General features: G+C 52.6%; 9 protein-coding genes across 9 annotated transcripts; 4 read left to right on the top strand and 5 right to left on the bottom strand.

Moving 5' to 3' along the window:
• Positions 1-64: 64 nt before the first annotated feature.
• On the bottom strand, positions 65-1,656 carry EDD37DRAFT_596430 (FAD binding domain-containing protein; the record flags this gene model as incomplete). The annotated part of the gene is made up of 1 exon (XM_062814585.1): positions 65-1,656. The coding sequence occupies one exon, from the start codon at positions 1,654-1,656 to the stop codon at positions 85-87; it is 1,572 nt and encodes a 523-aa protein (XP_062666016.1). The 3' UTR covers positions 65-84.
• A 673-nt stretch (positions 1,657-2,329) lies between these two features.
• EDD37DRAFT_641927 (retrograde regulation protein 2) lies at positions 2,330-4,695 on the top strand. Its single transcript, XM_062817340.1, has 5 exons — positions 2,330-2,805; positions 2,857-2,950; positions 3,002-3,244; positions 3,298-3,543; positions 3,622-4,695. The coding sequence occupies exons 1-5, from the start codon at positions 2,632-2,634 to the stop codon at positions 4,341-4,343; spliced, it is 1,479 nt and encodes a 492-aa protein (XP_062666015.1). The 5' UTR covers positions 2,330-2,631; the 3' UTR covers positions 4,344-4,695.
• EDD37DRAFT_187188 (methylisocitrate lyase) lies at positions 4,567-5,957 on the bottom strand. The gene has a single exon (XM_062810032.1). It carries the CDS (start codon positions 5,684-5,686, stop codon positions 4,790-4,792), a length of 897 nt encoding a protein of 298 aa, XP_062666014.1. The 5' UTR covers positions 5,687-5,957; the 3' UTR covers positions 4,567-4,789.
• A 270-nt stretch (positions 5,958-6,227) lies between these two features.
• On the top strand, positions 6,228-9,082 carry EDD37DRAFT_659950 (aconitase; the record flags this gene model as incomplete). The annotated part of the gene is made up of 6 exons (XM_062819072.1): positions 6,228-6,773; positions 6,823-7,005; positions 7,092-7,451; positions 7,517-8,057; positions 8,108-8,451; positions 8,558-9,082. The coding sequence occupies 6 exons, from the start codon at positions 6,228-6,230 to the stop codon at positions 9,080-9,082; spliced, it is 2,499 nt and encodes an 832-aa protein (XP_062666013.1).
• On the bottom strand, positions 8,798-11,278 carry EDD37DRAFT_674996 (uncharacterized protein; the record flags this gene model as incomplete). The annotated part of the gene is made up of 6 exons (XM_062819528.1): positions 8,798-9,782; positions 9,863-10,042; positions 10,200-10,458; positions 10,553-10,951; positions 10,999-11,182; positions 11,254-11,278. 6 exons carry the CDS (start codon positions 11,276-11,278, stop codon positions 9,243-9,245), a joined length of 1,587 nt encoding a protein of 528 aa, XP_062666012.1. The 3' UTR covers positions 8,798-9,242.
• A 442-nt stretch (positions 11,279-11,720) lies between these two features.
• EDD37DRAFT_674930 (NADP-dependent oxidoreductase domain-containing protein) lies at positions 11,721-13,832 on the bottom strand (the record flags this gene model as incomplete). The annotated part of the gene is made up of 4 exons (XM_062819527.1): positions 11,721-13,270; positions 13,321-13,512; positions 13,568-13,620; positions 13,684-13,832. 4 exons carry the CDS (start codon positions 13,830-13,832, stop codon positions 12,057-12,059), a joined length of 1,608 nt encoding a protein of 535 aa, XP_062666011.1. The 3' UTR covers positions 11,721-12,056.
• Positions 13,833-14,076: 244 nt separating this feature from the next.
• EDD37DRAFT_187079 (proline racemase family) lies at positions 14,077-16,031 on the top strand. Its single transcript, XM_062810030.1, has one exon. It carries the CDS (start codon positions 14,501-14,503, stop codon positions 15,584-15,586), a length of 1,086 nt encoding a protein of 361 aa, XP_062666010.1. The 5' UTR covers positions 14,077-14,500; the 3' UTR covers positions 15,587-16,031.
• A 108-nt stretch (positions 16,032-16,139) lies between these two features.
• EDD37DRAFT_659947 (amino acid permease) lies at positions 16,140-18,042 on the top strand (the record flags this gene model as incomplete). Its single annotated transcript, XM_062819071.1, has 8 exons — positions 16,140-16,196; positions 16,250-16,463; positions 16,524-16,678; positions 16,736-17,088; positions 17,151-17,581; positions 17,636-17,716; positions 17,767-17,844; positions 17,900-18,042. The coding sequence occupies 8 exons, from the start codon at positions 16,140-16,142 to the stop codon at positions 18,040-18,042; spliced, it is 1,512 nt and encodes a 503-aa protein (XP_062666009.1).
• An 18-nt stretch (positions 18,043-18,060) lies between these two features.
• On the bottom strand, positions 18,061-19,043 carry EDD37DRAFT_187094 (uncharacterized protein). Its single transcript, XM_062810031.1, has 2 exons — positions 18,684-19,043; positions 18,061-18,622 (listed from the first exon to the last, which is right to left on the bottom strand). The coding sequence occupies exons 1-2, from the start codon at positions 18,852-18,854 to the stop codon at positions 18,269-18,271; spliced, it is 525 nt and encodes a 174-aa protein (XP_062666008.1). The 5' UTR covers positions 18,855-19,043; the 3' UTR covers positions 18,061-18,268.
• Positions 19,044-19,459: the final 416 nt, after the last annotated feature.

Genomic DNA, 19,459 nt, shown 5'->3' with positions numbered 1-19,459 from the left:
TGCAAAGGGTGACAATCCCTTGATGGCCAAGTTAATTTAGAGATGACCACTTATTCTATTTCTAATTGGTAGTCGGAGAATCAACTACGCTGTACGACGTGAAGATATAGCTGCCTCCATCTTGCAAGGCCGAAAGCGTGCGGCCTCGCCACCTGCACCCTTCGCACGCAAAGCTGCCTCACGGCCAGCGATTCGTCCGAATACGGCACCTTTGGTCAGACCTGCGCCGCCAGCGTAATTGTGATAGAAGACGCCGCCAGCTATTTCACCTGCGCAATAAAGACCTGGCATGGCCTTGCCTTCATTGTTCAACACTCTAGCCTTGTCATCAGAGGCAATCCCTCCGTAGGTAAAGGTGATGCCGCAGGTCACACCGTAAGCCACAAAGGGACCTCTCTCCAGGCGCAGCGCCCAGTTCGATTTGGGGATCGCCAGTGATGAAGAGGTGCAAAGACCGTCCAGGTGATGCGGGTCAAAGTGGCCTATATCAGCACCGGGGCACGCAGCGTTAAATTCTTGCACCGTTCTCTCCAGGACAGTTGGGTTGACATCCAGCTTGGTCGCCAACTCTCGGATGGTGTCGGCCACGATGGGCCTCCCCGAGGAATATCGCGTTTGGAGGAGGTAAATGGTCTTTTGATCGAAGATCTGGTACGCAATCGCGCGAGGCTGATCTCCTATCATCTTTCCGATCTTCGCGTAGGTCAGCCCAAACTCAGCTTCACCTTCATCGAAGAATCGCTTCCCCTCCACGTTGACGCTGATACCGTAAGTGTAGGAATAACGGGGTATCACCGGCGTCTTGGTGATGTCTCCGGTCAGAGGGGCGTCGATGTCCTGTGGTGAAGCATGAGCTGCCCCCCAATGTCCCACCGGTCGTGCCCCGGCTTCCACCGCACGGCGGAGCATGGTCCCTGTGTTGTGTCTGGTGCCACGAACAGGTACCAAGTCCCAGCCTTCACCAAGGTATTGTCTCCTCATTGCTGGATTGGCCGAAAACCCCCCACATGCCAGAAGAACCTGGCCGTAGAAGTCGACGTACTTGTCCGTTTGTCTAGTCCTGACGCCGTAGACGGTGTCTCCCGATGTGAGGAGCTCATGTGCCGGGCAGTCATACCTGACAGGTATGCTCGCATTCTCTACGGCGTTGTACAAGTCTCGAATAAGACCCTCCCCGTCACCAACAACCTTCACTGGAGCGCCGCTCATCAGATCGATGATGATTCCCTTCTGCGTCTCGATGTTGTAGTACTTGCGCAAGGTCGTTTCCCAGCGAACTCCTTTGTCTTTCATCCATTCGATCGTCTCCCAGGCATCCTGGATCATGATCTCGGACATGAGTGGATCATTACGACCGTGCGAAGTCGACTGGAGGTCATTTCGGTAGTCTTCAGGAGTGTAGGGCGACATGGAACAGCGTTCAGCATCTTCGAGTGCCTGTTCGCATAGAACCGTCTTGACATGAGCCAAACCTTGATGGGGTGCTCTGAAGGCTGTGCCCGCAAAGCGACTGTTCCCTCCGCGCTCTTCCCGGGACGCTGCTTCAAGGATCACAACGGTTGCTCCGGCCTTGTGGGCAGACAAGGCTGCACACAAGGCTGCATTCCCTCCTCCCACAACAATTACATCGTAAACTTGTGGTGCGTCCAATTGCATAGCACTCATCTTAGCGTTTGCTCGCGTGTTTGGACACTTGATGACCTCCAGGGAAGCCAAGTGCCTGCAGGCGGCTTGTTCTAACTTGATGGTCGGACTAACTTCCAAAAAGCCGAGTCTGGCACGAACGACGGGAATAGCTTGTTTATAGGGATCGCGAGGCAATGGGTCTCTGAAGGTGGTTGGCTTCCTCGTTCTGCATCCGTGCCGCTCTTCTGGTCAGACTGTGCCATCTTTTCTTGAATGCTGGCTCATTTGTTGTCCAGCCGTTGGCCGTGACTGGAATCGCTCCCCAGGATGAAGGCGTGCATGGCCACTACCGTCGACGGTTACAGCTCGCAGCCTCGCAGCCTCGTACCGTACTCGGAACCACGTCAACCTGCCGCATGCGGACCGGACACGGCAAGCTGACGGCCAATCGGATCCATTTGGCACCCCCCTTTTCATCCCTTGCAATAACCTTGAGACGCCAGCCAAACTCTTCACTCTTCTCGAGATTCCGGGCGGCCTCGATTGCCTGAAAGCCGGTAAGGGCTGGTGGGGTGCTCAAAAAGCCTTTCTCCGATGATAGAGCTCTTTAGCGTCTTCCGGTCTCTGCGATGCCAAACCCCACAATACGAAATGGCTATGCTCCATCATCATTCCTGGAGACTGAGTCTACATACTTGAGTCCATACCAGGCCCATGCTTCATCCTTGCCAAGGCTGTTGGACAGGCAAAGCGCACACGGCCCGAGAAGTACGCGCCGAGCGAAACCCGTCGCCTGCTCCTCCCAGTAAGTCGAAGTTGTGAATGCTAAAGTTGAACGGCCTATACATTGCGGGGACTCCCCACGGGACACCTCCAGAGCTGACATCTGGAGGGGCACACAGGACTTTCCAACTATATATCCAGCTTCCCAACCCCACCTTCCACCTTCTCACAAACGCTCCATCTGTTTCATAAACACAATCAAGTGAGAGAAACATTGCCTCGATGGCGGACGACACCAAAACGCATATATCTTTGGAAGAACACACCGACAATGTGGAAGTTCAGACTTCCCAGGTTCCTTCGAAAGAGGAGCTCCAGGCGCAGAAGAGCCTCCTCTGGAAGCTCGACCTTGTCATCTTGCCACTTCTCTCGCTCTCGTACCTTTTGGCGTACATGGTAAGAAGCCTTCCCTGCCTGTTATGCTCCAAACTCACGTCGGCCTGCTAGGACCGAAACAATGTTGGCTATTCCCGATTGATGGGCTTGCAAAAAGCCCTGAAGCTTTCGGACAAGCAGTTTTACAACGTCGTCATGGTCTTCTGTGAGTGGATTCCACGCACTGCCATTTGAGCTGGTCCCTAACTGTTCTTGGACTCCGGCTACCTCGCTTGCATCTTTGTTGGCAATCTCTTCATCAGGAAGCTGGGCCCAAAGATCGTGTTGGGTTTTGCTGTCACCTCCTTCGGAATATTTGTCTGCTGCATGTCCAAAGCTCGGGGATATGGCGACCTGATCGGACTTCGTTTTGGCATTGGTGCTGCAGAAGCATTGCTTCAGAGCGCGCCCCTCTACCTGTCGATATGGTATGGGAGGGACGAGCTAGGCAAGAGGATTGGTAGCAACCCAGACCCAGAGCTTTACTATTGCCTGTTTGCTAACTGTTTCAAGCCATTTTCTACTCTGCAACGACCATTTCCGGTGTATTCTCAGGCCTCATCGCATATGGCGTGCAGAAGGGTCTCGAAGGCACAGACGGCAGAGCATCGTGGCAATGGCTGTTCCTGATCGAGGGCGTTATCGCCGTGGCTGTCGGTCTGGCGAATGCCGCACTTCTGCCCAACTTTCCCGATCGTATGGAGACTTCGAGATTCATCAGCGAATTGGAAACCAAGGTGGCGTGGCAAAGAAGTCAAGGTATACCTGTTCAATCTGACAATCTCCTTCGCTCATGGTGATTGTCGTCCACTGGCTAAGCTCTGTTATGTCCTCCAGAATACAACGCAAAGAGTGTCAGGTTTGAGTCGAGTCAGATCATCAAAAGTCTCTTGGACCCCAAGACGTACCTGCTAGCTCTGCTCGCGGGTTGCAATTCCACCTTACTCGCTGCGACCGGTGCTTTCCTTCCCACCATTGTCGTAGGTTTTGGGTACAGCAAAATCCAGAGCCAGCTTTTCACTATCATCCCATACGCGTGCTCTTTCTTCAGCATGCTTGCCGTTGGGTACCTCTCAGACTTCTACCGCAACAAGTCGTGGTTCATTCTCGGGTCTTTGACCTCCTGCGCCATCGGTCTCATCGTATTGATCAGCTCCACTGGAAAACAGGTCGGCATGTTCGGCACCTCCCTCCTTGTGGCTGGTGCTTATCCCGCCGCTGTGTTACAAATCACCTGGATCCAGATCACCTTCTGTGGCAACACAAAACGAGCCATCTCCTGGGGCGTGGCTATGATCGTTGGTCAGGGACTGAGCATGAGCGCCGCTCAAATCTATACTACGCCACCTCGCTTCTTTGAGGGGCACGGCATCCTTCTTGGTTTTGTTGTTATGGGAATGGTATGCACGGTTGCAGCAAGGTTCCTAATGGCTCGCGCCAACAAACAGACAGACCAGGAGCTCCGGGAGTATGAAGAGAGAGGACAAGAGCATCCCGGTGTTGGCAAGTCTTTCGAGGAGGTTTGCGACAATCACATCAACTTCCGGTATTCTCTGTGATCTGGAACCTGGAAAGGACTTTTTTCTCGGGCATGTCAGAGGGAAAAGTCGATGACAGTCAAAGGCAGTATCAGGCCGCGCTTGCCAATGGTGTACTCGTGCACCCGACGAATTGTCGTGATACTTGGACGGGAGTTTTACACATCTGAAAAGAGAACAACGTTGACACAATGCTTTCATGAGATTTTATAGCTTGTTTCGAGGCCCCTTTATGTAGACGTCTAAAGACTCTACCGGCATTCAGGCGAAGTATCAAGGATATATCTTGTCAAGACACGTCACTCTTCCACGACCCAAATTAGTCTCTACAAAGTATGTGGTCGTATCTCAACAGCAATTGTTTGTGTAAAGGGATCTAGGTTATCAATACAAAATCAAAAGACTGCTTCTTAATGAGTGATCCCACTGATAAAGGGCCCAACTCCTCGAAACAAACGGGCTATAAGCTAGTTCAGCAAACCCGCTGAGACCCGGTCAAACTCGAGCAGTTCCTGCATGCCACAAGCGTCGAAAAGGCGATGTGGATTTGCTTCAGGACCGTATTTCTCACAATCCCCATCCTCTTTCAATGTTTCCAACGCCTTGGAAACCGACAAAAACGTCGGAGCCAGACAGACAGCAGCGTACACGATAATCTTGAAGCCCATGTTCTTTGCTTCAGTCGGGGTCATTTTGTACGCCTTGCTTCCTTGCACCATCCCGTACATGACGGGCACGCTGCTGTCCTTGAAGGCTCGGCACACGGCCTCGGCCTGTTCCCGCGTAGAGATTGCCTCGAGGAACGCGACGTCTGCGCCTGCGTCGACCGCAGCTTGGAGTCTGACGAGAGCTTCCTCCAGGCCCAGCGACTGGAGTGCGTCGGTCCGTGCGATGATGATGATGTCCGACTGGAGCCGTCTCCTCATCTCAACCGCGGCCCGGATGCGAGTCAGATACTCATCCTTTGACACCAATTGCTTGCCGGCTAGATGCCCACATTTTTTGTTGACGACTTGGTCTTCCAGATGGAAGGCCGCGACCCCGGCCGCAATGTATGCTGCGACCGTCCTGCCCACGTTGATGGGCGCTCCGTACCCGGTGTCTGCGTCTGCGATGACAGGCACGGACCGGTCGAGGTTGGAGATCATCTCCGCGTTGTTTTTCATCTCGGTCATCGTGGCCAGGCCCAAGTCGGCCATGCCGAGACGCGACATGCTCGTGCCTGCACCAGTCATGTAGAGAGCGTCGAAGCCTGCATTCAGTGCCAGACGTGCACTGATGCCGTCGTAGACTCCCGGGCACACAACGATCTTTTCAGGGTCCGCGAGCATTTGGCGTAGGCGTGTAGAAGAAGGGTCTGCCATTGTTTTTGCTGGAGAGAATGCCGTCTTGAACCAACCTGAATTTGGTTCTATTATGGAGTGTGTGAGATCTGTCGGCCATAGGCTCTATTGTAACCCGAAAGTTGGGAGAAAAGCGGTACATCAGCTGGTTTCATATTCCGAACAAGGACAACTCACGACACATCAAAATGGGTAGATCCCACGCACTCTCGTCAGTCAGCGCATGGTTCCCAGTCGTGGCCCGGCTGGCCCGCTTGCGGGGGTTCTCTGTGAAATAATGCACCACAGCTGCGCCTACATGGGTGTCTCATCGACGAAACAACTCTGCCTTTCCGCTCACGGCCCGACAACGGTTTGCGGATCTTCGACTCCAACCTTCAGCGTCCTGGGGTACCAGGCGATGCTGGGGGCCGCACCAAGTGCCTGATCTCGGTGGTCTTTAAAGATCGAGAGTTGGTGAAATGATCTGAGACTCCGCTTGTGAGCTGTAGTGCTACTGACATACTTATTGAATGCAGCGAAGCCAATACGGTCACGAAATTGTCCCTGGTAAAAGACAAAAATGAAGGACATGACAAGGCAAACATTGAAAGTCACTGTCCGCCTTCCTGACCGAGATCTTCGCTCGTCAGAGTCGAAGTGCATTTCGCTGATCGAAGATGCATCGACTGTGGTGCTCTCCATCATTCGCGACAGCCGCATCCCACCCGACCAAGGGAATCTGTTGTCATTTCTACGCTGTGTATCGAGTAGCTTGCAGGACGCAGGCGCGGTCGCCGTCGCCGAAGCACTTGAAGAGGCACTACGGCGATGTATTGCGGAACCCGATTTTGGCGGCTATGGGCTGAACGAACAAGAAACCTTGCGAACATCCGAGGAAGCCGATGTCTTTTTTCTGTGTGCTGCTTTCCTTGAGGCCCTGAAAAGTGCTGCAAGAGCGCGGTCGAGGCCGCAGTTGTTCTCCGAGAGACCCAAGGGAAGACGTGGAATGACCATGGCGGAGAAGATTTTCGCGATGCACGATGTGTCTCGCCGGGGCTATGTCAAGCCGGGAGACATCATCCAAGTCGAGGTCGACTGGGTCCTGGCGTCCGAGCTCTCCTGGCAGGTGAGTGCTACTGTCAACATCCACCTTCCTAGACTGACGAATCGCCAAGGGTATGGAAGCAGTTTATGAATCGGTGGGGCGACCGGGTATCTTCAGAAACGATCGATTTTGGCTCGCGGGTGACCATCGAGTAGAGCCGGCCTTATACGATCAACCGAAGGTGAAAAAGCTCATGGACACCAGTCTTAGGGCCAAGCAGGATTTCAAAATGACCGAGTTCCAGGGTTTCAATGTGAGTGCAAGCATTGGTCCTCTGTCACAAGAGCAGGCCTTTTCTTGCCGCGACAAGCCATCCCAGTCTGACCAACACTCTACTAGTACACGATCATGCACACCGAATTCGTTCGTGAGCGGGCACAACCTGGAATGCTGTGTATAGGAGCCGACTCGCACTCCTGCTCGGCTGGGGCCGTGAGCTGTCTATCTATCGGCATGGGCGCCACGGATGTCTGTATGCCTTTGGTGACTGGACAGACCTGGTTCTCCGTGCCAAAGACGGTCAATCTCCGTTTGACCAACCAGCCACCGCCAGGGGTTGGCGGAAAGGATACGATCCTGTACATCTTGAAAGAGTACAAGAGAAACACGATCGCTGCCGATTGCGTCGTCGAATTTACAGGCCCTGGCCTGCAGCACTTGTCGTGCGATGCTAGATTTGCAATTGCCAACATGTGCACGGTAAGCAGCCTCGATTATGAAGTATCCTTGGGATTTTTTCTTGTTTCTGACTTCAAGTCGTTCAGGAGTTCGGTGCCGTAACTGGCATCTTCGAAGCAGACGAGCGGACCATGGACTTTGTAGGTCGACGGCGTATCAAGAAACACAAAAGCGACTCAGTGTACTTCAAGGCAGATTCGGACGCCGCATATGCCGACACCTTTGAGGTCGACCTGTCAAAGGTCGAGTCCCTTGTCGCTGTCTATCCTTCTCCAGACCACGTGGTGCCAGTCAGTGAAGTTGCGGGGACTCGATTGGATGGCACTTTCATCGGAGCTTGCACCACGGCCGAGGAGGACTTGGTCATGGGCGCTTTGATATTGAAAGCGGGCCTCGAATGCGGACAAAAGCCTTGCGACCACGGCCGACGGCTGGTGGTGCCTGGATCTAAACCCATCCGACACAAGCTGGAAAAGCTCGGTCTGCTCGACATCTACAGACGAGCTGGCTTCAGGGTCGGCGTCCCAGGCTGCAGCATGTGTGTTGGCCAAGGGGTTGACCAGGCTGCGCCGGGAGAGGTGTGGATGTCATCACAAAACCGCAATTTTCCAAACAGAATGGGGCCCGGTAGGTATCCATCACTCCGGAGTCCTGCTAGGCTGACAGGTTGAAAAAAGGCTCATTCGCAAATCTCGGATCGGCGAGCACAGTTGCCGCCTCGTCCTTCTCCATGACCATCTGCGATCCCAAGGCCCTTCTGGAGGCCATCGACCCGGCATATCTGCAGGAATGCCTTGGCTACCAGCCGTTCACTATGACCGATGGGCCCCTAAGCAAGCATCAACGCTTGTCCTATGCGGAGCCGTACGGGGCTGACGGTGAAGAGCAAGTCGAAGGCCAGAAGCAATCCGATCCAGAAGCGGACGGCCCGAGCAATGCAGGTACTGGTCAGCGACAGTCAGCAGCAAACGTGATCAATGGCAAAGTGCTGGTTTTGGGTGATTTCGTAGACACGGATGCGGTGAGTACAACGTCTCTCAACCTCCAGAAGTGGTCATCCTTTACGTCCACCTCAGAAATTTCCAGTTTTCCTCCATGGACGAAGTTTCTAACCACTTGTTTGAAAGATCATCCCCTCCAAGTTCCTTGCAGGCAACACCACGAATGAATCCCTCGGAGAACATTGCATGGAGTTCTTCATGCCCGAATTCAGGCGAATGGTCAAGGACGGATTCAATGTCGTCGTCGGAGGCGAAGGGTTCGGTTGTGGCTCGTCACGAGACGTCGCGGTCAACGCCCTACTCGGCGCCGGTGTCCAATGTGTCATCGCAAAGTCGTTCGCTTTCATTTACGCCCGCAACCAGCCCAACATTGGCCTATTGGGGATCACCATCGCGGAAGAAGAATTTCATCGTCTAGCCACGCAGGGTGAAGAGATCAGTATCGACTTGAACAGCGGTCAGGTCCGGTGTGGAAGCAGGGCTTTTGGTTTCCAGCTCAGTGACATGGAGAAGTCACTCATTGCAGCTGGCGGCTTGACGGAAGCGTTCAAGAAATTTGGTACTCATGTCTTCGATGCACTGTGTCAGCATAAGGAGTCGGCGAGACGGGCACAGCAGAAGGGAATTGATATCGAAAGTATCGGTCACTGACGAGTCAATGACTTTTTCACTCGGGCAGAGCCGAACTCAATCAGATCCCCACCCTAGACCACGAGATAAGCGGTCGATGAGGTCCCATCGGTGCCCCAGAAGATATGTCCAAGGACCCAACCTGATCGCCTTCGGTATTGCTATTATTGTTGCGTCTTGGTCATTGGAAAAATACACCGGCTTCGATATCAAAACCTGCGTTCATAAATATAGCCGCCCATTCATCGTCGGTCATGTCCCTATTCGGAGACGATGCCTGGCCAGCGGCTTCGTGCAACGCAGAAGCCATCCCATCAGCCCTGAATGGAACGTCCTCAACTAACTGTTGCCCACAACTAGTATTCCTGATGCTATCGGATGCGTCCTCAGCCGATCTCTGATGCCGCGCGGTGTTTTCAATGAATGGCTCATGCTGGCTCGGCCCTTCACGGCGACTCAAGTCCTGCTGCGAAGGTGGTTGTTGCCCGACTTGATACTGCTGGGCTGCACCAGTTGTAGCTTCTGTCATTTCATGTGCATAACGTCCTCTACAAGCTCTTGCGTACTCCTGGACAACATTGTGGAGGAATTTTACTTGCAAGGCACAAGCATAATTCGGTGGCGTTGACTGGTCTGCGAAGACGCGAGCGACGGTATTGATGGTTTCCAAGGCAGCCGTCTCGAATTCTTGCCGAATCGATTTGTTGACTGAAAGAAGCAACTAAGGCGGATCAGCGTCTGCATGGCAACAATTTGGGCACACATCCAGCAAAGGATGAATAGTGGACATTCTGAACTCACTTTGATTAGGAAAGCAGCGCTGTATGCAGTCATTACGTGCACAGAATCGTGAGCAAAGCTCAGAAGGGGTGAGACGGAATGATGGGAGACGAGCTGCAGCATCTCTATGGCACTGGTGTATGTGATCCAGAATGCTTCGGTATCGACAAGTGACGCCCCGATCGGCGATGATATCGAAGTCTGCAATGGAAACGAGTAGAGAATGAGGAGCACGTGCGTACCAAAGAAGGACACCAAGAAAGAATGTCATTGCTCTGTGACGAAGTAATGAGCACAGGATCGTGGACGCCAACACTACGAGCATGGCAGACGTACCTGTATCCGAGCTTAAGTTGACCCAATGCTTCTTCCAGGCCTCTATCTGAGGAGTGAGTGTCTTCAAGAGCGAGTCAAGCCGGTAAGCGTGTGTCGTACATGGTGCTGGTCGCAGTGGGCAGAAGATATCAATGATATCTGCCGTGGCAAGTCGAAGGGTCACCAGCGCAGCTAAGGTGGCGTCATTCGAAGTTGCCATAGGATGTTTGTACCAGGTATTGACGGATTCGAGGAAGTCGCTTCTCTCAATCATCCAAGGTTTGCCTGTCTGTAAGCTCATCCTAAATAGATACGTTAGCATGTGATTTGGAGCGGGGAAAGGCTGTGCCCCAGGAAGGGTTGACAGACCCTCTTTCCTATACGAAGAAAATGAACCATGTGCGTTCAACGTTACGCCTCTGCCGAACTACCAGCTCGGAAGCCGCGGAGTCGTCTGCGTCACTGTTTGGCTTGAACTTGTGCCAACCTAATTCCATGCATAGTCTTATGGTATATCCGATGAGAGACCAGGAACGAGTATCTTCTGGCTGTTTCCAATATGTGCTGAGCAAGATGGCCTGGATTACTTCTGGTGATTTGGCGCCTTGGGCGAAGGCACCGTTGAGCAGTTGCTCTGAGTACTTGTGTATTTCAGGGTGTAATGCAGGATTGTATACCTTTGACGAAGCGGCAAGCATAACCGTCAAGAGGAAGGAAGACCTCTCTCGGACGTGTCGGAAGGTGTATAACGCGGGATCGAGAACACAGATGAATGGGTTGAAACTCTTCATGAAGCTGTTGCAAATAAGCTGTGGGCATTGCCTCGGGAGTGGGATACTTACTTTTCGAATAGAGATGTGGCGATGTGAAACGACACAATACCTTTCGAGATGGGATCGTCCTCCGGGAGGTCTGAAGCACTTTTTGGGTCGACCAGGTGTAGGCGATCACTGATGCTAAGGATGTTTTGCAACGAGTATTTTCCATTTGTGGCCTGTTTGTTCAGCAGCGAGGATGGTTGAAGTCCTTCGCCATCAGCCCAGAAGTTCCTTCCTGCTTCGTCTTGGTTCGGTCCGGGAGACAGATAATTCTCTGACGCCGTAGCAAATGTAGGCTGGTCATCTTCTTCTGCGAGAGCTGCGGACGCCCGCTGGGGAACCCGCTGCCCGTCGATATTCTCAGCTTGTTCTATTGCAGAACGTCTTCTCGGGCTTAGTCCTGATCTCGGCATCCTATGATCAAGTGCTCGTCTAGGCGCTTACCTCAATGGCTTCCTTCCTCGTTTCTTCTGGTGAAAGACGCATTCCATGGACTTCCGCAGGCAGCGATCGCAGGTTGCTGTGCCTACAGCAGGTCGACATCTCATCTTTACTTTTCGACATTCTAAGCAAGCCTGCGCACTGCAACTCATAAAACGTATCATCAGTCTCCCATAGCATATCTCATCGCAAAGTGTTGAGAATTTCTCTACCTTGGTTGTTTCGTGGGACCATCTGGCTCTGTCATTGTGTCATCCGTCATATTCGCCGAGGAAAGGTCTCAGCTTTTGGGGACGACCACGATCTGTGGCTGATTGCGGCGCCTGTACTGTCTCTTGAGCCCAATGCGCCCGTGGCACAAGTCTTAATGGTTTGCCTCGAGCCACACAGACACGTTTCCAGTCATGGCTGCACAGGTAGATTTTTCAAGAGGGGTATGGACCGTATCTTGGCTTTGATAAGAAGACATATTAGAAATGTTTGGGCATTGATCACAGGGCGGGTCCCGCGTGCCGTCCAGCCGCCGGGGGTACGTTTTGGACGGCAATACTTTTGATTTCGTCCTCGCATGCCATTTGTAGATCTAGGTGATACACAATGGCGCAGCTGTTCGAAGTATTGTTACCACAGACAGCACTACTTCAAATACTGTAAACTCCTGCCATGGCGCATTCCACCTCCGCCTCAGCCTCGATCTCTACGAGCATGTGATCTCCTACTAGACCAGCAGTTACAAGAGTATTGGCGGGACGGACACCGGCCATCTGAAATACCCAGCCGTGAGCTCGGCTAACCTCTTCGCAGACACTGGCATCCCGGATCATAATGCGAGTCCGCACAACGTCAGAAAGGGATGACCCGAGTGCTTTCAGGGCGTTCTCGATGATGTCTAAGACGCGCACGGTCTGACTTCGCGCACAGCATCCACCAATGGCTGGGATGGTAGGTATAGGAGAGTTCGCAGTGGTGCCAGAGATGCGGATGACATTCCCTGCCCGAACAGCTCTACAGTAGCCCTGAACGATCTCATTAGCACGGCTGTGGACCCAGGGGTGAAGTATCTTCCTACAGCGATCGGCTCCCACTTGCTTCCAGACGAGTACTCTACCCGTTTGCCATGAGCAACTGCCTCTCGTAGGTTTTGCTGCGGTCGTTTCCTCAAAGTGGTGGCTCGTATCGCCGGCAGCAGTGAGGATAGGGGCCCTGCGGTACTCGTCTCCACAATCATTTGGTATGTCTGTCAATCCCTCCTGCGCCTCTTGTATCACTAGAAGATCTTCCTTGCTCAAGTTGAGCTGGAATGCCTCTAGGTTCCTTTCGACATAATGCTCAGAATCGTCAGATAATCGAGAGCCAACGATTACTGCCTTCACAGATGGTATGTCAAGGACATATCGAGTCGCAACAGCGGCGATAGATACGCCGTGCCTTTGTGCTACCGTGTTCAATGCCTCAAGAACGACTTGAAAGGGGCCCCAGCCGCCGGCAGCCCAGATAAAGCGGAGATACTTGCGCAAGCTCCAATTGAGCTCGTCCATACTGGCAGGTTCAGACTTTCTCAGCCATTTTTCGCTGAGGAAACCGCCCAGCAATGTCGCGTAGGCAAGAATACCCACGTCGTGTTTCAGACAGAGATCGTTCATACGCCCGCGGGTCAGCCGTCGATCGATTACGTTGGTCGGGATCTGATTCGTGGCTATAGGAAATCCAGAATCCAGAAGGAGCTCCAGATGGGCGGCATCGGTATTTGTCAGACCGATTAGTCCAATCTTGCCCCTTTCCTGGAGTATTCGCAGATGATCAAGGTTATGTAGATACGTATCGTCCGAAAAGTCCCAGGCGTGGTCTATGACATCTGTAAGCTCGTGCAAGTCAAGAGCTCTTCATGGAGGGCAGGTGCCTAACACTGAAGAAGATGAATCTTTTTTTGGTTCATTCGGCGAAGCGCAAGGTCGACAGCGGCCTCAGCATTTTCAAGGTCTTGACTCCAGTCACTGCTGGGCACCATTTGGTGAATGCTACCGTGCTCGCACCAAGTCGAGTAGTGTTGTGCTCTCCAATAACCAGTTCTGTTTTGAGTATGAATCAGTGCCAGGACTAGCAAAGTCCAAAGGGAAGACAAAGAGGCTCAGAGAATACGATGGCTACTCACCTGCATCTCCATAGTGGTCAGCCATATCAAATGTATCTAATCCGCGATGAGTTCTGATCGAGTTGTTAGTTCAAGCTTCCAATATGTTCTGTTCGCAGTTCGAGGCTTCTACGTACAAGTTGTCCATGACCTCCACAGCGACTGCAATATCGCTTTTCTTGTCATGGCCATCAGCACGTTGCCAGAGACCGTTGATCATGCGGGAGATCTCCAGCGAACCCCCAATGACCGTCCGCTCAGGACGAACAGCTGCCATGGGCCCCATGGCTCTAACCGTCAGTCAGACAGACCTCAAAGCATTTTAAGCACACCGACAGTGATAATGGCAATGGAAGAGGATATGCTGGAGCTTGCTCGCTAGACTTTCGACAACTTTGACTGAATCAGGTCGTTCAACATATTGATTCGTCCAATTCTAGATAGTCTGATATCGATATATGCCGGCCTTTTAGAGACGACTGATAGGCCCGCACTTGCCCGGTGAAATACCAAATCTAATCACTCCCACCGGCATTTTGAAATCAGGGGTCTCAACCTTTCCCAGTCCATCTGCTGCATAGCGGTGCGACCGTGATAATTTCCCGGACCGGCGCACTCTTTTCGATTTCCGGATTGCCACGGACTTCAGCCAGCACGATTTGCCGGGCTTTTGGTGTTCATCGAAAAAACGCGCATTCGAGCCTAATCGCGTCAGAAGCGTCCTAGAATTCAGGCCCCATGCCAGGTCGATCTCCGTTGGAAATCACTCAATGATGTTCTGAACAACATTTGCACCTCTAAGTCAACATACCAACCATTCTACTACGTCCATGCACCTGCTACCCTAGCTTCGGGAGGCATTCTGCCAAACATTTTGGTCACCTCAACTTGCCACCTAGGAAAGAGAAAGAGAATCGCAAGTCAAGCTTGGCTTTTAGCACGCAAAGCATTCACATGACAGGTGCGATGATCTGGAACGAATTTCCCCAGCTGGGGCAACTACTTGGAGAACGCCCAGGACTCGACGTGGTCGACTCCCATACCTGTGGTCAACCGACACGCGTGATACTCAGCGGTACAGGTCTCGCAAATGGCATGACTCCAGAAGAGGGACGTGAGTTTCTGAGGACTAAAGCCGACTGGGTACGCCGACTTGCTGTAATGGAGCCTCGCGGTCACCGTTCCATGTTCGGCGCTGCAATAATCCACCCGTCATCCCCAGGCGATCCATTTGGCGTTGTTTTCATGGATGCTGGTAGCTATCCCGATATGTGTGGTCATGCCACCATTGGTGTGGCCACAACGCTATGTGAGCTTGGTCTGATCGGCCGCTTGGATACATTGGGAAGCAACGCAAACTTTTCTTTTCAGCTACGGACTCCTGCAGGGACTCTCGAGCTCACAGCGAAGGTCAAAGGTGGACGATGTAGCGCGATAGTCTTCCAGACGCCGCTTGCCTACTATGTCGGGTCGATGGAACTGGCCCTTGCTTCTGGTCAACTTGCACGAGTCGATGTAGGGTGGGGAGGGCAATATTATGCCTTCGTGCCAGTCGAGAGCGTTGGGCTTGACATCACACCCGGAACGATAGATCAACTCATCATTGCAGCCACCTTGGTCCGCCAGCAGCTTGCAGTGAGCTTCGAGTCATCTGACCCTCGCACGGGCACCGTTCCAACCATTGGAAACATTGTCTGGACAGCTCTGCCCCGGAATGAGGCCGCCCACGCTCGCAACGTGCCAGTCTCGAGCAGTGGCTCGTTCGACCGGTCACCTTGCGGAACCGCCACCTGTGCAAGGATGGCTGTTCTAGAGGCTCGTGGCGAACTCGCAGTTGGGCAAGACTTTGTAAACGAGAGCATTCTAGGGACCTTGTACTACGGTCGTGCCATTCGTAGCTTCAATGGAGACAACTACCGTGGCATAGTACCACAGGTGCAGGGCAGCGCCTGGATCACTGCAGCAGGTCGTCTATCTCGGGACACGACTGATCCGCTTGGCTTAGGATACCTTATTGGGGGCGGTCCTGCGGTCGTCTGACTGCAGATGAAGACCCCCATCAAGACGCTCTTGTCAAGATAGCTCGGAGGAAAGTGATTCATGCGGTGGCAGCTATACGGTAATCCGCACTGGAAAATGTCATTAGTCAAGACATAAATCATCGACGTTTGATGGGATTTCCTCGCTACGGCCTAAAACACCGACGACCGGCTATTTGATTTCGACCATCAATCAGGTCCAGGACCTCTTATCGCACGACAAAAGCCGCTTAATCCATGAGTCAATTCACCGGTCAACCAAATCAAAAGTCCGACTCGATACTCAACCTGCATAATCTTGCCCATGCACGAGGAGAGTTCCGAAAATGAGTTCTGGGTTGGATCAGACCACGGATAGCATCATTATGATATGTATAGTGACAGCACCGTCGTCTTGCCTTTCTTCCGATAGTTCTTCAGCTGATACATTTTGAGTATCTGCCAGAGGAAGTCGCACCAAGACAATGAATTCCGACACCAAAACACTTGAAGCGAACGAGAGCGCCCCTCCTGAGGATGCCGACAATGGAACTGTGGAAGGGCTCCCGAATACAATGAAAAGGAGCCTCAACAGGCGCCACATAAACATGATCTCCCTCGCCGGCATGATCGTGAGCGCTCAAGCTTGTTGTGCTTTCAAAGACTCGCTCTCACATCTTCATAGGGAACTGGCTTATTTCTTGCCAGCGGGCAAGCATTGGCCGTCGCAGGCCCTGTCGGCGCCCTCTTCGGTTTCACTTTCATGGGTTTTATCACCGCTGAGGTTGCGCTGACGAGTGGCGAGCTATCTGCCTTCATGCCCGTCTCTGGAGGCTTCGTGAGGCATGCCACCCACTTCATTCAGCCTGCCTTTGGTGCAGCCACGGGCTGGAACTACTGTCAGTCTCCCTACATGACATCTTCGGGGGGAAACAATGGCGACTGATGATGAGCTTCAGGGTATATGATGGCAATCACGGGTCCCGCTGAAATCAGTGCAGCTGCCACGCTCATCAATTTCTGGGAACATGATATTAATGCCGCCGTGTGGTACAGCGTCTTCATCGTGCTGTTGGCAATCATGTGCTTTTGCGGAGCTCGAGTTTATGGTGAAGTACGCGACCATGCTGTACTCGTCTCTTGATCGAATCTTGACTGACTCGAAACAAAGTCGGAGGTATTCTTCTCAACGCTTAAGATCCTCCTGATCGTTGGGCTCATCCTCGCTGGACTCATCGTTGACCTCGGCGGTTCGCCCAGCCACCATCGCATTGGCTTTCAATATTGGAAGAATCCAGGACCTTTCCACGCCTACCTTGTGGACGGAAACACCGGCAAGTTCCTAGGCTTCTGGAGCACCTTGATCTCGGCTGCATACAGCTACGGCAATATTCAAGTCGTGGCGTTGGCAGGTGCTGAGACTCAGAACCCCCGGAATAAGGTCATACCGGACGCCATGAGAATGACCTTCTGGCGTATCCTCGTTTTCTATATCATCAGCATATTTATCGTTGGCTTACTTGTGTAAGAAGTTCTTCAAGGTCGACTTAACTAAGGTCCTTTATGCTAATCTGACGAATTTCCAGGCCATACAACGATCCAAACCTCGGCACCTCTACGGGGACCGCCCAGCAGAGCCCCTTTGTCATTGCTTTCAACAGAGTTGGCATCAAAGTGCTCCCATCGATCATCAATGCTGTCCTTGTGACCTCTGCCTTTAGCTGCGGGGCTGCATGCATCTTCCTCGCCTCACGAGTCCTTTACGGTCTGGCTGAGGAAGGTCAGGCACCCAAATTCTTTCTCAAAACCAACCGACTTGGGTCTCCATACCTCGCTGTCGCAGCCTCTCTCATCTTCCTCCCATTGGTGTACCTCAGTCTGGGTAGCAACTCATCTGTCGTCTTTGGCTGGTTTGTCAACATCGCCACAATAGCTGCGATGATCTCGTGGTTTATCATTGAAGTCACATATTTGCGTTTCTTCTACGCTCTGAAGGTGCAGGGTATCAGCCGGGACCGTAAGCTCCAACTACATCCCATTCTCCCGCTCATTGTGGATTGACTCTGTTCAGGCCTTCCTTACAAGAGCCCTTTCCAGCCATATGCGGCTTGGGCGAATGCATTCGTCCTGGCTTGCGTCATTTTGTTCACTGGTATGTTTGGTAATGTTGGAATGGGTGTCCGTCTGCTTACCATTCTATAGGATATAGTGTCTTTCTCAACGGCCATTGGAGCGTGGATAGCTTTCTCACGAGCTATATTGGCATTCCCATTTTTCTCGGTAAGCATCTCTGCAACATTAGACCGGATCAGTACCTAGTACTGTCTTTGCTCAGTTCTCTGGGCAGGTGCTTGGGCTTATTATCGGACTGGTTTTGTCTCTTTGCACGCAATGGATCTGTCCGAGATCGAGACAATCGAAAGAGAGAAACTCGGGCATCATGATGAGAAGCTCCCTTGGTATAGGGTTCTTTTCTAGCTTCCCAAGACCTTTGGCAGACGTCACACTATGGAAAATGAGCCCCATCTGGTCGAAGTCGGCGGTCAACGTTCCGGACGCTTTGCTGGTTTGCAAATATATCGAAATCCTCTCTTGAGGTAATCCTTTTCGCGACTATTGCTGTGGATCTCTTCTGGGCGGGGATACACTCGCGGGAGATATCTGGGGGTATGATATCGTCCCAACCCCGTCTTAATCTAAGCGTTTACTCTCCACTAAACGTTGCCGTCACCCCAACGCTGTCCTGACCTGCGGCGGCTTTGTCCAGAGCGATGTTGGTGTTGAGCTTGGTCGTCTCCTCGTCGATCTTATCTTGGGTCGCGTCCGAGTCACCTTGTGCGGCCTGGATCTGAAGGCCCAGCACCTCGAGTTGCAACTTCAACACCTTGTTTTTGATTTTTCCATTCTGGAGGGTCGTCGTGTCCGTCCCACTCGCAGTGGCCGCTAGCTCATCGTCGAAGCCTCCCGTGCCAGTCTCGGCGTCCTCAGCTGTGACACGAGCGTCTTGGATGATTTGAAGGTCGGATGCGGCTACACCAGCAAGGTCGGAAGTATCAATCTGTCAGCGGTAAATCGTCAGTGCAAGATCTTTCGTATGCGGGTGTCCGCGATGTGCATACCGGAAAATTCGCGTTGACTTCGGCCAACGCATTTCCAGCCACTCCGTCCGAGATCTGAAACTCGCTATAGGACTGCGCGGTGAGGACGCCCGCTCTCTTGCTCCTCACGACGGGACCAGCCGAGGAGAGAGCAAAAAGCCCCAAAAGAATAGCGCCGGGAGAGATGTACATTATGTCTGGATATCAGATGCAAAGAGCGAAGAGCAAAAAGGCAATGCAGCTGTAATGAGCAGCTTAACACGAAGAACAAACGGTGATTAGAGAGGGCATAGATTGGAAAAGAGGACAGATCCAGCTGTACTCAAGTGGCAGAACGGCAGAAAAAGAATATGTTCTTGGACATAGAATCCAAAGTCGGACTTTGGTAGCACACCTACATCATATTATACCTGGACCTGTAAGACGCCGAAATCAAACTTGAGCCTTTTGGCCGGCTATCGTGCTCAGGATTCGCTTTGGCCCGCACCTCGCCTCCACATGCGACTTCTGCTGCAATGGTGGTGCACTGGTGCTTGCTGGGCACGTGTGTTGAGACTTGAGATGTTTGTATCAAGTCTCGGACTTGCAAGGTTTCGGGTTTGAGCCCCTGCAACTAGCAACTCGAGGATGCTCAAAGCTTCTACCTGCGGATCTCAGCAGCAAGGGTAGGGCCGTACCACCCACGAGGTACGCGATCTCAGTAAGACGATCCCCCGGACTTGATCCGAGTCTGAGTTGAGTACAGCACGCTGGTGAGGTTGATGACCAAGTTGCAGAAGAACTCCCTCTCCGCATCA

The sequence above is a fragment of the Exophiala viscosa genome (genome assembly GCF_022695815.1).
Source record: "Exophiala viscosa unplaced genomic scaffold EDD37scaffold_14, whole genome shotgun sequence".
Lineage (NCBI taxonomy): Eukaryota > Fungi > Ascomycota > Eurotiomycetes > Chaetothyriales > Herpotrichiellaceae > Exophiala > Exophiala viscosa.
The sequence above is the reverse complement of the archived record's forward strand: the minus strand, read 5'-3'. Positions and strand labels throughout refer to the sequence as shown.